Source organism: Varroa destructor, unplaced genomic scaffold (assembly GCF_002443255.2).
Source record: "Varroa destructor unplaced genomic scaffold, Vdes_3.0 BEIS01000003.1, whole genome shotgun sequence".
Classification (NCBI taxonomy): Eukaryota; Metazoa; Arthropoda; class Arachnida; order Mesostigmata; family Varroidae; genus Varroa; species Varroa destructor.
This window is the reverse complement of record NW_019211456.1, coordinates 8,376,511-8,387,690: the sequence shown is the minus strand read 5'-3', so window position 1 is coordinate 8,387,690 and position 11,180 is coordinate 8,376,511. Positions and strand designations below refer to the sequence as shown.

The 11,180-nt window shown below is 36.3% G+C and overlaps 2 protein-coding genes across 8 annotated transcripts; both read right to left on the bottom strand.

Moving 5' to 3' along the window:
- Positions 1 to 400: 400 nt before the first annotated feature.
- Positions 401 to 5,350, bottom strand: CSN7 (COP9 signalosome subunit 7). 3 transcript variants are annotated; one of them, XM_086983288.1, is made up of 7 exons: positions 4,681 to 5,350; positions 4,256 to 4,457; positions 3,725 to 4,043; positions 2,267 to 2,497; positions 1,882 to 1,957; positions 1,468 to 1,719; positions 401 to 1,266 (listed from the first exon to the last, which is right to left on the bottom strand). In XM_086983288.1, the coding sequence occupies exons 4-7, from the start codon at positions 2,480 to 2,482 to the stop codon at positions 1,052 to 1,054; spliced, it is 759 nt and encodes a 252-aa protein (XP_086839414.1). In that variant the 5' UTR covers positions 2,483 to 2,497; positions 3,725 to 4,043; positions 4,256 to 4,457; positions 4,681 to 5,350; the 3' UTR covers positions 401 to 1,051. The 3 variants fall into 3 exon arrangements, with proteins under 3 accessions (XP_086839414.1, XP_086839415.1, XP_022655315.1); XM_086983289.1 differs by lacking the exons at positions 3,725 to 4,043; positions 4,256 to 4,457; positions 4,681 to 5,350 and adding an exon at positions 3,073 to 3,627; XM_022799580.2 differs by lacking the exons at positions 3,725 to 4,043; positions 4,256 to 4,457; positions 4,681 to 5,350 and adding an exon at positions 3,077 to 3,467.
- Positions 5,351 to 5,485: 135 nt separating this feature from the next.
- LOC147756477 (uncharacterized) lies at positions 5,486 to 9,928 on the bottom strand. 5 transcript variants are annotated; one of them, XM_086983295.1, is made up of 6 exons: positions 9,116 to 9,244; positions 8,069 to 8,205; positions 7,638 to 7,766; positions 7,168 to 7,390; positions 6,757 to 6,869; positions 5,486 to 6,231 (listed from the first exon to the last, which is right to left on the bottom strand). In XM_086983295.1, exons 2-6 carry the CDS (start codon positions 8,162 to 8,164, stop codon positions 6,115 to 6,117), a joined length of 678 nt encoding a protein of 225 aa, XP_086839421.1. In that variant the 5' UTR covers positions 8,165 to 8,205; positions 9,116 to 9,244; the 3' UTR covers positions 5,486 to 6,114. The 5 variants fall into 5 exon arrangements, with proteins under 5 accessions (XP_086839421.1, XP_086839418.1, XP_086839420.1 ...); XM_086983292.1 differs by lacking the exons at positions 5,486 to 6,231; positions 9,116 to 9,244 and adding exons at positions 6,233 to 6,500; positions 9,800 to 9,928; XM_086983294.1 differs by lacking the exons at positions 5,486 to 6,231; positions 9,116 to 9,244 and adding exons at positions 6,233 to 6,500; positions 9,857 to 9,875.
- Positions 9,929 to 11,180: the final 1,252 nt, after the last annotated feature.

Below are 11,180 nucleotides of genomic sequence, written 5' to 3'. Positions count from 1 at the left end.
TGCTTTTTTTTGATTGTTTACGGAAATTCTAAAAATTGATAGATGTTATCGAAGAGACCAAACCACATACATCTTCGTTAGGCTAAATAATACCATGATGCGAAATTTTGATAATAATGAATTAAAAGTTACAATAAGAACATTGATTATGTATATACTTAGCAATAAAATCCAATGGCTGCATACAGGTCAGATCTAATGAGATATTCCCAGATATGATGGACAAAAATGAATAGTGAAGTTAACTGCATGATTAAAGACGACCATTGCCTTCGTTTTGCAGTAAATCATTGAATCCACGTTAAATTGAACGATTCGGCTGCATAGTATATCCATATCCTACTTTTACATACAGAAAAAGCCACTGTATAACCATAGCAAAAAAAATTATTCAATGTAGTAGTTTTATACAAGAAGCAAACCACTTTTCATAATCTTTTATTCCTCAGCGCCAAATTTTTACTTAAAATATATCCAAATGAATTCATTCAAATTACTTCATCATATTTAACAAGTAAAGAGATCGTTTTCCTGCTGAAAATGCCAATTATTACTTATGCCATTAACTTAAATGGGCGCTAGGATCATTATCATAGAAACTTAAGCTTCTTCCTGTTGTTTTTACAGAGAATTTTTACCTTCCTCTCGATCAATGGCATGTTTACCTTTATACGGTCGGGCTACGCCTATTGTCAAGGGAAGTATAGTAGGTAGCCTTCAGGCCTTTATCATAACGTTTTCCAATCCTTTTTATTATTTAACGGAGTCCGTCTCCGATCAGCCTCCCACGTTTATCACTGCATTCTCAGAAGTGTACAACAGTTCTACACTATCTACGCGATTCCCATTTAAGACTTTTAAATACAATTCATTTTCCCAACGATTACTTATAAAGAGACTGGGTCTTGTGAAAGAGACGTCTAGAACAAATCGCTTCGAAGAGATAAAGGCTGGCGCCTGCCCGCTCTCTTGCATGTGCTGATGGCATGGAAACTAAACTACATTTTACAGCTAAAACACGTCTTCTTCTACAAAGACTAGGACCCTAAGGCTAGAGTGGAATGGGTCCAGGGAGCACCTCTGGGCTCATTCTATCCTGTTGACTTTGCCGAATGGCATCGGCGCGTTCTTCCATAGCGACTTTACGTTGGCGGTGTCGTTGACATGCCCCATCAGCACGCTCAGCTGCCCTTTCCGCAGCACCCAGGCCCGCTTCGCACGCTGAGCACCAATCTGCCAGAAGTCGACTCACAGTTGAGAGATCACCTATAATAGATAGATGACGATTATTATGTGTTATATGTTTATAAACCAATAGTTATTATATTAGATATTACAGCAAAGTTAAAGATCTAAGTTTAGTCATAGGCCATCTGCCAAAAACTGGTTTGCAAGGTTTTGGAGCACATACACATATAGTAGAATTAATTTGTAACAGAACTTCCATTTAGAATAAAGGAAACGTACAGGAAACATCTCGGGCTAGCGCCTGATCAACCTGAAAGCAAGCATTTCTTTGATCAAGCTTCCCCTTGACAACTTCTGCATAGATCGCTTCAATTACGAGGTCTTCCAGCTCCCTTCGAGACGATAGACCGAGTTCCTCCATAAGTTCAGCATAGGGCAATGAACGGGAGTGGGCAGCCAACGAAGCGACACTCAATTGACGAAGCTTTCTTAGCTGTGCTTCCGTTAAAGGTGGATATGCAGACTCATTACCTAAGGAATAGATAAAATTAATTCGATTCATTAGCTTTTAATACGTTTAAATCTAAGTCAATATCTAATGTAATCTAATAAATTGTAATAAAAAGTAAACAGGAAATAATACTATATACATAATAAACAGGAAATAGTACCCTTTATTTAACGTCACTGTACCTTTGTAGTCCCTTAAGGTTCCATAGGCGAAAAGTTTAAGTAACTCGAGGTCTTTTGCGTATTCCGTGCCGGCCAACTGAAAGCAAATCATATGAAAAGTCACTATTCGTTTGTAAAATCTACTAAGTAAATTATTTTTGGATACACTGTGTGCTGACAGACGCATTTATAGAAATGGTACTGCTCAAAAAGGACTGCATTATTCTTTTTAATAATTTAACCTAGCGATGTTTATTGCACAGTGTTGACTTCGATCTTAAAGCTAGTTGTATTACAAAAATAGGCGATCATACACATACACATCTACACTATTCTAAGTTCAGTCATTGACATCACAAATAGATAGAACAGATCCAAAGCGTTTTGTTTAAGTTGCTTTCTATACCTGCTGCACTCTTGGCAAATCAAGCAGTTCGCCGAAAACGAGAACCCCAGGCGCTTCGAGAGCTGCTTGAACCGTGTGTGCCACCTCTGCTGATGTTGTTGCAGCCTTTATCTGTGACACCAAGGCCTCCTGGCGACATGTTCCTGTTGACGCGTTAGAGGTTCCGATCGAACGTTGACAATTGGCAGGTGGCGCTGGGTTCATCGGCACGTCCATTTTACTCGTCTAATCCTTTACACAATAACATAACATTTTGCTCAGTCAACTGATGAAAAATATATTTCTATATATTCATATGAACTGTAAATATTATAACAATTTAAAATGTTTTCAATTAACGAACTTGTAGAAAAGTCTCCATTTCCAATGTTAGAATAATTTCATCATACTGGTGTTTTGTTTCTAGTCTATCGATTAAATATTAGTTAAAATAAATTATCCGCGCAACATGCGGAATTGATTGCAATATCTGTTAAATTCCCACGCAACATAACCTGCATATCTCAAGTCTTTAAAATAAGCAGCATGTATTTTGCAACGAAATTTAGCTAAGTTAAGGAAAATGTTGTTCCGAAAGATAGTCTTAGGCAAATATTCATCACGAAAAATCTATTTGCGAGCTAAATTAGAAATTATTTGCTACGTATTCTGATGTAGAATGTGCAGAGGTAAGCGCTGAAAGCGCAAAAACATGACATTGTCTAGTGGTTAAAAAAACTAATTTTAGTCCACGGCCCGTTGGACGTAAAATGATCAACATGATTGCATTCATCAAATGATGTAGCTTTAAAAGGAGCTGCACACACATACTGTCAAGAGACGCAGAATGCAGAGTGAAGCACAGAAGTTTCACAATCCGTATGGTTAGCACGCTACGATATAAAAACACTAAAGATTCCCTGCTACACTAAACAAACAAACAAATCATGTTCTTGTGGGATGTGTCCCGTTAGCTATCGCATGAGCGGCTGTATGGGTTTTTGTTTAAAGTTCCAAGCGCGGGAATAAGAGCCTTACTGCGATTGACTTTGTATGATAATAAAATAATAAGAATTTAATGAAGTGTCAATGAAAAAGCTGTATTCCGTAAGGATTTTCAGTAATTTCTTTTTGTGCTAGCTGAACTCCATTAGCAAGCGGATGGCAGATCCGAACCTTTGGACCCAGGCACTCTAATTGTACAATCCTGCAGCTTTCAAATCTCGTTAATTTATATTATTGAAGAAGTATGTGGTGCATAGTATGCTTTTACGAACAAGGGTACCTAAAACTTATGATTGAATGTAGCGCAAGAAATAATGGAAGAAAATTTATCAGAAATAGCAATATAACGGAGAAATATTCTATTAAATGTTAAAAAAGAAGACACACCAATGTCCTAACTAGTAATTACTGAGGTGAAAAATCTAGCGTCAACTTTGTAAATCTAGGCTGCGCCCTTCTTTCTCTTTAGGTTACCTAATTAAATCTGCTGGGTTAATTTTAGGTATATACAGTGCATCTGTCACGAATTTGCCACACAACGGCACTTAATTGTGCTGTCAGCTGGGTCGACTGGATGATAACACCCCTGAGTATACGTTTTTGTCGATTATTCCGTTGATGAGGATGGTGGTTACTAAGATTAATTTATGCAGAAGGGCTGGATTCGGAAAAAACTACACGCAGACCGGTGGTCTCGATTTCCCCAAACAGGCCGTAATGGCGCACCTTGCCATTTAACTGCATTTCTCTCAATGTCGCTTTTAATTTAACTTTTGCTGCGAAACTCCTGTACCTGCATACACCCAAAGTAAATTTTTATTAACTGTTAAATTTAATCTTGTATAATTAAGCTTGATTTCTCAAGATTGAACTTGTATTACTATAGATTTTAGTCAATAACATGATTATCTGAGAGGACGCAGGTGTAAATATAAGGCTGAATGGTAGGCTTCAAGTGACAAACGTGGATGTTATATGTTCGGTATTTAAGTCGTTAAACATTACCTCATACTGCTGGCTGCCAGCATAAATATGCATGTAGTTCGTTCCTATAATTTTCCAGAGCGGACGTTTGACCACTTTAGCCGTTCCCGTCAAGCGCTGCATTTAGGCGCAAGCAATATAGTAAATTGGCGTGCGGTCTTATGCTCAGCCAACACAGGGTGCATCCATTCTTTTGGCATTCGTTTAAACGCCAACACATTGTCTAAAATTTATATTTGCATACATTTATATAAAAATTATATTTGCAACAATTGGGCGTCTATTAAAGCACTTATGCAGTTGAAGTGGGAGTTCAAACGTTGTTAGGTCACTAAAGTATACAACCCTTGTGATTATGCAGATAGGTGCTCTAATATAACTTTTGCATTTTTCGTTCCAGTTGTTCCGACAATAAAAAGGACTCGAAAAAATCAATTCATGCTTACGTAAGTGGAGAAGCTCGCTCGAGCCTAAAGCTGGGGACAGGCCGGCGGTACGTCTTCGATAGTTAGACACCTCTTGAGCCTCATGCAAATTTTACATTCAGCAAAAATTAATTTTTGTTACTTTTCTTACATAGAGAATTAGATACGAAAAAGTCAGATAATGCATCGTTGGTGTTACGTCTCCAGTGTCAAGACATTTCAGTATGGGTCTTTAATTTAGCAGTAACTTAACGAGTTGCCATCCCCCGGCGATAGAATTGGGTATTTCGTCCGTTTGCGATTTATACCAGAGTAGACCCACTATAACATCTAAGCCGAGCTCACGTAGTGATTCGGTTTAATACAGAGAATATTCACTTCTAGAGATTACCTTAAATTTATGAGAAAGCAATTCGACTTTTCTTACTCTTTTATCTACACAACTAAAATTATAGTGTTCATTTCAAACATCTGCTTTACATATGGGAAAATATTTGCTGAACTCACTTGAAAATGACCGATTACTATGAGTAACCTATGTTAGAAAAATTGTTGGTAGTACGCACCTCTAAGCCGTTGGGTACGTGATTTCATTTCATACCAGAAAAAATATTTTGTGCAGTACGACGAACAAGGGTACCTTTATACCTAGAGACTATCCACTCAGTCGTAAAATGTTACTATGTAAAAGGTGTAGCAAATAAAGTAACAGATATAATATATGTCATACGAGTATAAGCATGGAGGACTGAACGCAATTTATCGGGGAAAGAAAACCTTTTGAGCGTAAACTTAGTTGCATGTATAAAATGAGAGCAATTATGAGTAAAGATGTATTATTTATGATTTACCTTTATTCATGATTAATGATAATAATAATATATATTCGATATAAGGTGTCGTGTACAAGTGTCTGTATACATCTGCGCCCTTTTGTGTACATAGCTAGGCAGAACGCAGACGACAGCAAACGATAAAAATCTTTGCTTGAACTTACTTTACGAACTATTCTATAAGTCACTCAAAATGAATAACTACTCTTGAACATACCAAATGAAGCAAACTTGAAAATATTTCGAAATGTAGTTGAATATTACCGAAGACGTATGTTATTTGTCATTAAACAAAGTTTTTTCCATCTAACTAATTCTTAATTCAATGAAATGTAAATAGTTCATGTCATGCTAAATGTAAAATGGCTCCGCACGATTTAACTTAATTGCTATTAAGACATGCAACAGCGCTGACATCTATCGTATACTCCGAATAAAGGGCACAACACCCGAACTTTAAAATGGGGTCACTAAATTGTAAACTGAACGAAAAAGTTTTTTAAATGAAATACCAGACACGATGAGGACAGGGAAATAATGCCTATGACATTCCTAAGCCAGTTGCTAGATACAGAAGACAACTTTATTTACGCAGGTTATGTTGTAGTGTAGTTGCCGGGACTCAAAGCAGCAACTCTTCATCTCTTTCACTCGGGGGCTTGACCGTCCGAACCACCGCATCGGTAGACATAAAAGATACACAGTATGTCAGCGCCGTCAAATAGTAACTAGAGGACACCTTTTAAAGAAGAATTGCAACTTTATTTTTCTATCACATTCGTTCAAGTAGTTTCAATGGAAACAACGACTAGCACAAGACGCATAAATTTTGCTTTAAATATGTTAATCGTAATTTTCATTTCCATCTTTCAGCTCACGACAAGTCATGGCGTCTTCTCCAAAAATCCTCTTCAGATTACCTTCTCGATCCAGCTTGCTAGACTTTTGTTTAATATCGTTATAATAAGCGGTCGAACGGGCTGATCTCTCGTACAATGCTTTGCGAATCTATAACAAAATGTCGAATATTTTCGTTCACACTTTCGAAGAACTATGCGTTGAGTCGACTTAGATACCTAGTATACCTGACAGAAACAATTACTAATAAATAAATGATCACCGCTAAAACAAGCGCTTTCAAGAGACTCTGGCTAGCTTTATCACGTGTACTGATGTGATAATTGCTTTACTTGTAGTTTAACGCCTAGTATAGCAATGGTCTAACATGATTACGTTGCGAATCCGTTCCTAGTTAGTAACCTACCTGCTGTGAATGCGTCTTTACAGTGATATAATGAAATGTAGATCCTATCATACATAACCCAATGCACAAGAGGACCACGACAGAATTCGGTTGACGCCTGATACCTTTTATTCCTGTAATTATTATCAAAACATTGCATGCAGACCAGACAATGTTATGTTTCGGCCAGTCTGCTGGTCTCATAAAGTTAGTAGGTTGGTACAATTCTTCAAATTATACTTCTTATCCACCATATATCGCGTCAACACGTGTTATGATAGAGATGAGTTTCTAGAAATTCGATATATATATTCTAGCCTAATCACAGATTAACAACTGTTAGATAAACTGTGCTTTTTTTTTATCATTTATCACACCCATGCACACTCAGTACGTTTCACGGTATCTACTGCCACCTTTCCTTTTTTATACCGTAATAATTCATAGAGCCGTAATCCGATTTGCGTTCCCTATTGAATCTCTCGTTTGGACGACTGTATCTGGCGTCTCGGTAGGGATTTTCGAAGGTGAACCTTCCTTCTGGTCGATAATAGAACTTAGAATTTTCGCTAGAGGTACTCCGCGGTCCAGAACTTTTGAATGTCGAGTGTGTGCTGGCATCGTAGGCATACCTCGATGATGTTTTGGAGAGCACCTAAAAGCGAAGCGAGGTCACGCGCAAACAAGAAGTTTAGGCTTGAGAAATTTCCATCTCAGTTAGAGATCTCTAAAATGGTAGAGCAATCGTACTTCACGTCGAAAATATGGTCTTCCCAAGAATTCAGGTGGTCTAAAAGTATACGAAGAAGGGATCCAGTTAAACATTCAGATAGCTGATTATTTCCCGGATGTATTCCCATCTCTTTATCGTTATTGCTATCTAGAAGTGCATTGACGGGTACCTCATAAGCTTCTTGAAGTTGAGCAAACTTCGTCGCACATCCCCCTTTATCCGGATGATGTATCTGACAGAGACGCATATATGCCTTTCTGATATCCTTGATCGAAGACCTTGAACCCACATCTAACACCTTGAGTAAATTAAGACAAATATGTCAGCCGCAAAAGTTCACTTAATAAATAATTACCATCGAAGGTAATTGTTATGCAATAATAAGCCAATGCTATTTTATAGCATTCAACAGACCAGTTTAAATGGATGGATACGCAGTCGATAGAAGTTACAAGTTTTTCTATCTGAGCATAATGTGCTCTACTTTTCATCTCTATTTAACATTTATGTTTGTCTGTTAGTATATTTTATATACCTTAATATATTTTATATATGTTAAACAGCAATAGTACTGTAAAGTGTCGAAACAGGAAGCATTACCTTATAATAATCCGGCTTTTTGCCTTCATTGCATGAGTTGTGAAGGTGCCGCACACGTAGAATGGCCTCTGACGGTAGCTCAAAGCCATGTACCATTCTTCACTTGGTAAGTAGGCTATTTTTCTCGGAATAACATTCTACAAGTATAACAAAACACAAATTTACCCCACGGAATTTTATTTAAGTAGCAAGCTTATATTAAAATTAATCTGCTGGAAGAAGCTGTTTTTCGTGTAAACTCTTGGAAATATCGTATTAACATGTATACATATGTTTGCGACTTCAATCTGTTTCACTTTACGGTCACTTCTTCTTCGAGAGTAAATAATTCTTTTTGATAGCAGTTTTGTAATCCATGATGCTATATATATATTCAATATATATTATGTATATATATATATATATATATATATATATATATATATAATATCCAAAAAACTAAACTTGTTTAAGTTAACATATTATCTTTTCCTTAATTTTGGATACGCTACCACTAAAAGTATACCTCCTATTCGATGCTAGAAATTTGCATTGAACTTCAATGGGCACATTTGAAATAATATATTTTGCAAGCATTGCAGTTGGATTTTCCCTTGTAATAGTCCCTGTCTCTTAAAAAACTGCTTCTTCCTGTTTCATGAGAGGTGACGGATCCTGTTAGTCCTAAGTTACCGTATGGCTGCTCCGATGTGACCCTTTTGCGACACCCCACAGTATTGTCTTTTATGCAAGTATTATGCATTTTAGGAAAAAAATAATAGTCATATTTGGCCTTAGGTTAAAAAGATCTTGACTGTTGTTTTTTGAATTTTTGAAGCATTTCTATTACCACACAATATTACTTTTTACTTTCTTACACTTACAACTGCATTTTAAAACTTCAAAAAATATAGCAAATTCAAAAATTTTAAAAATTAAAAAAAATAACTATAAAGTATATATCCATTCACGCGCATTATCTGCAATTTAACACATTAAAATTACGCTACGAAACTTAATATTCCTTAGGAACTTGATGCTAATGAGTGGTAAGTTGTCGAAACGTACAGGTTTGATTTTTCGAAGATGTTTTAAGGGAATATTGGCATCAGAGTTAATCGACGACCATTATGTTCTGACTGAGCACCGTCAGCTATGCCCTTTGTAAACAATAATTCGTTCATTCAACAGGCGGGAAATACAACAAACAAACAAACAAATTTTTATTACACTAAAGATAAGACAGCCGAATGAGCGAACTATTATTGTGATCGAAAGAGCTAAAAGAATAGATAATGAAAGACAGAATAGAAGGAAATATGAATCTCAATTTCAATTGATTTCAAACATCAGTGAATTGCGCCTATACATGGCAAACTCCATGAGTCTACTGAAGACACTCAAGAGTAAATTGAACTTGACTCTACTAATTGATGTTGCCTGAAGGAACAATTTTAAGTTAAAAATATGCTTAGAAAAAATAGCTCCTTTTTTTTACTCAGCAGTTAACTGCACATATGTATATGTCCATTTATAGAGAAATGACTCAAGAAGAATGGATAGATTAATAAAAAAATATATTAAGTTGCTTTTTGGGATTTAGGTAATTTGTACGATTTATACTGTCAGTCTGTAAAGGAAAATGTACCTAAGTATACAATTTAAAGGCCGCTATAACTGCATTATCAGCTTTGTCTTTCGTCAATATCATATTTGCATTAAAGATCTTAATTGACGCATATAAGGACATACCGTACAAATTGATTCAAATATTTAGAAGAAGCATTTCTTACAGTAGAAACGCACTACCTGTTCACAACGTCACGGAACTGGTTCATACTGACAAATAACAATCGTTGTGCGAAAGGAAGTACAATTTTATGGCGTCTGCCGATAACATAATAGTAACAAGAGCAGTATTGTTACTATTTAAAACTCCTTAAGAAAACCGCTTACTTTTAGAAGGTCTAGATACCGTATAAGGTCACACCAAATTGCATGTAGTCAAAACTTCATTAACTATGGGTGTACGGCTACCGTAACCTAACTACATTGTAATTATATATTGTACTTCACACTGGTATGTACCTTGCATATGTGATGTCATAGAGGACTGGTTTATTTTTTTTTTGTTAAAACACAAGGCCAAATGCTAAAATAATAATAGGACATGAAGGAGGCATTTTATAAAACTAACGTTAATGTTTCCCTCAAACATTTAAGAGGCTTTACTGAAATGTAGGGAAGTTGCCCATTTATTTTTATGCCGATCAGAGTCTGGTCAAAGGCGCGTCCTGATATCACTGTATAGATTAGTATCCGTAATGTTAGCTAAATTTCCATTCATTAGACATGTTTTGCTTGCGTGTCACCAATGTTGAGGTAGATTCTAAAGGATTTTAAAGGTAGAACATCTGTCAACAAACCGTGTAGCTGATGCAAGCCATAACAATCATAGCAAGCTATAGTAACTATTTGAAATCATGAAAAAACAATCCCTACTCAATTTAAGAATAATTGTCCCCCTACTTGACAAATAAACACCGAACATTTTCCTTTTTAATAGAAGGTTATACATTGGTTAGTGAGTAATACATTTGTTAAGATGATTAGAACTGGTATTTATGGTACTCTATCCATTCGAATCTTGTGCATAGAGAAATCTTCATAAACTGTTTGAGGATTGCAAGTTGGAAACAAAAACGATAAGCCGAAGATGTTATCATTTTGCTTTTGTTCTATAACAGGTCGCAGATGTTGATTACTAAATTGTCTATTTATTTTGACCGTTGAACAGTTACATGCTTTTAATAGATAGAAATCGTCTGCTCAGACCATTAGAGCCGGTGACGTTTGGTGTCTCCACGCCAGATCTATCCAGGGAAATCTACGAGCCTATATACAAATATATGCGTAAAGCTATCTCGTTCTAAGATTGAGATTCAATATAGGGCAAGAATATACTTCGTGGTGGCCGGACGCCAAGCATTTTAGCCGGTGGTTAGAGACAGTACCAAGAGTAAAACACACTGCGTTTAGCTAAAGTATTCAATCTCTAATAAATGATAATACTTCACCAAGATAAGGTTAGCTGAATTGTCGAAATCTCCCACCGAATCTGACTGAATTCGAG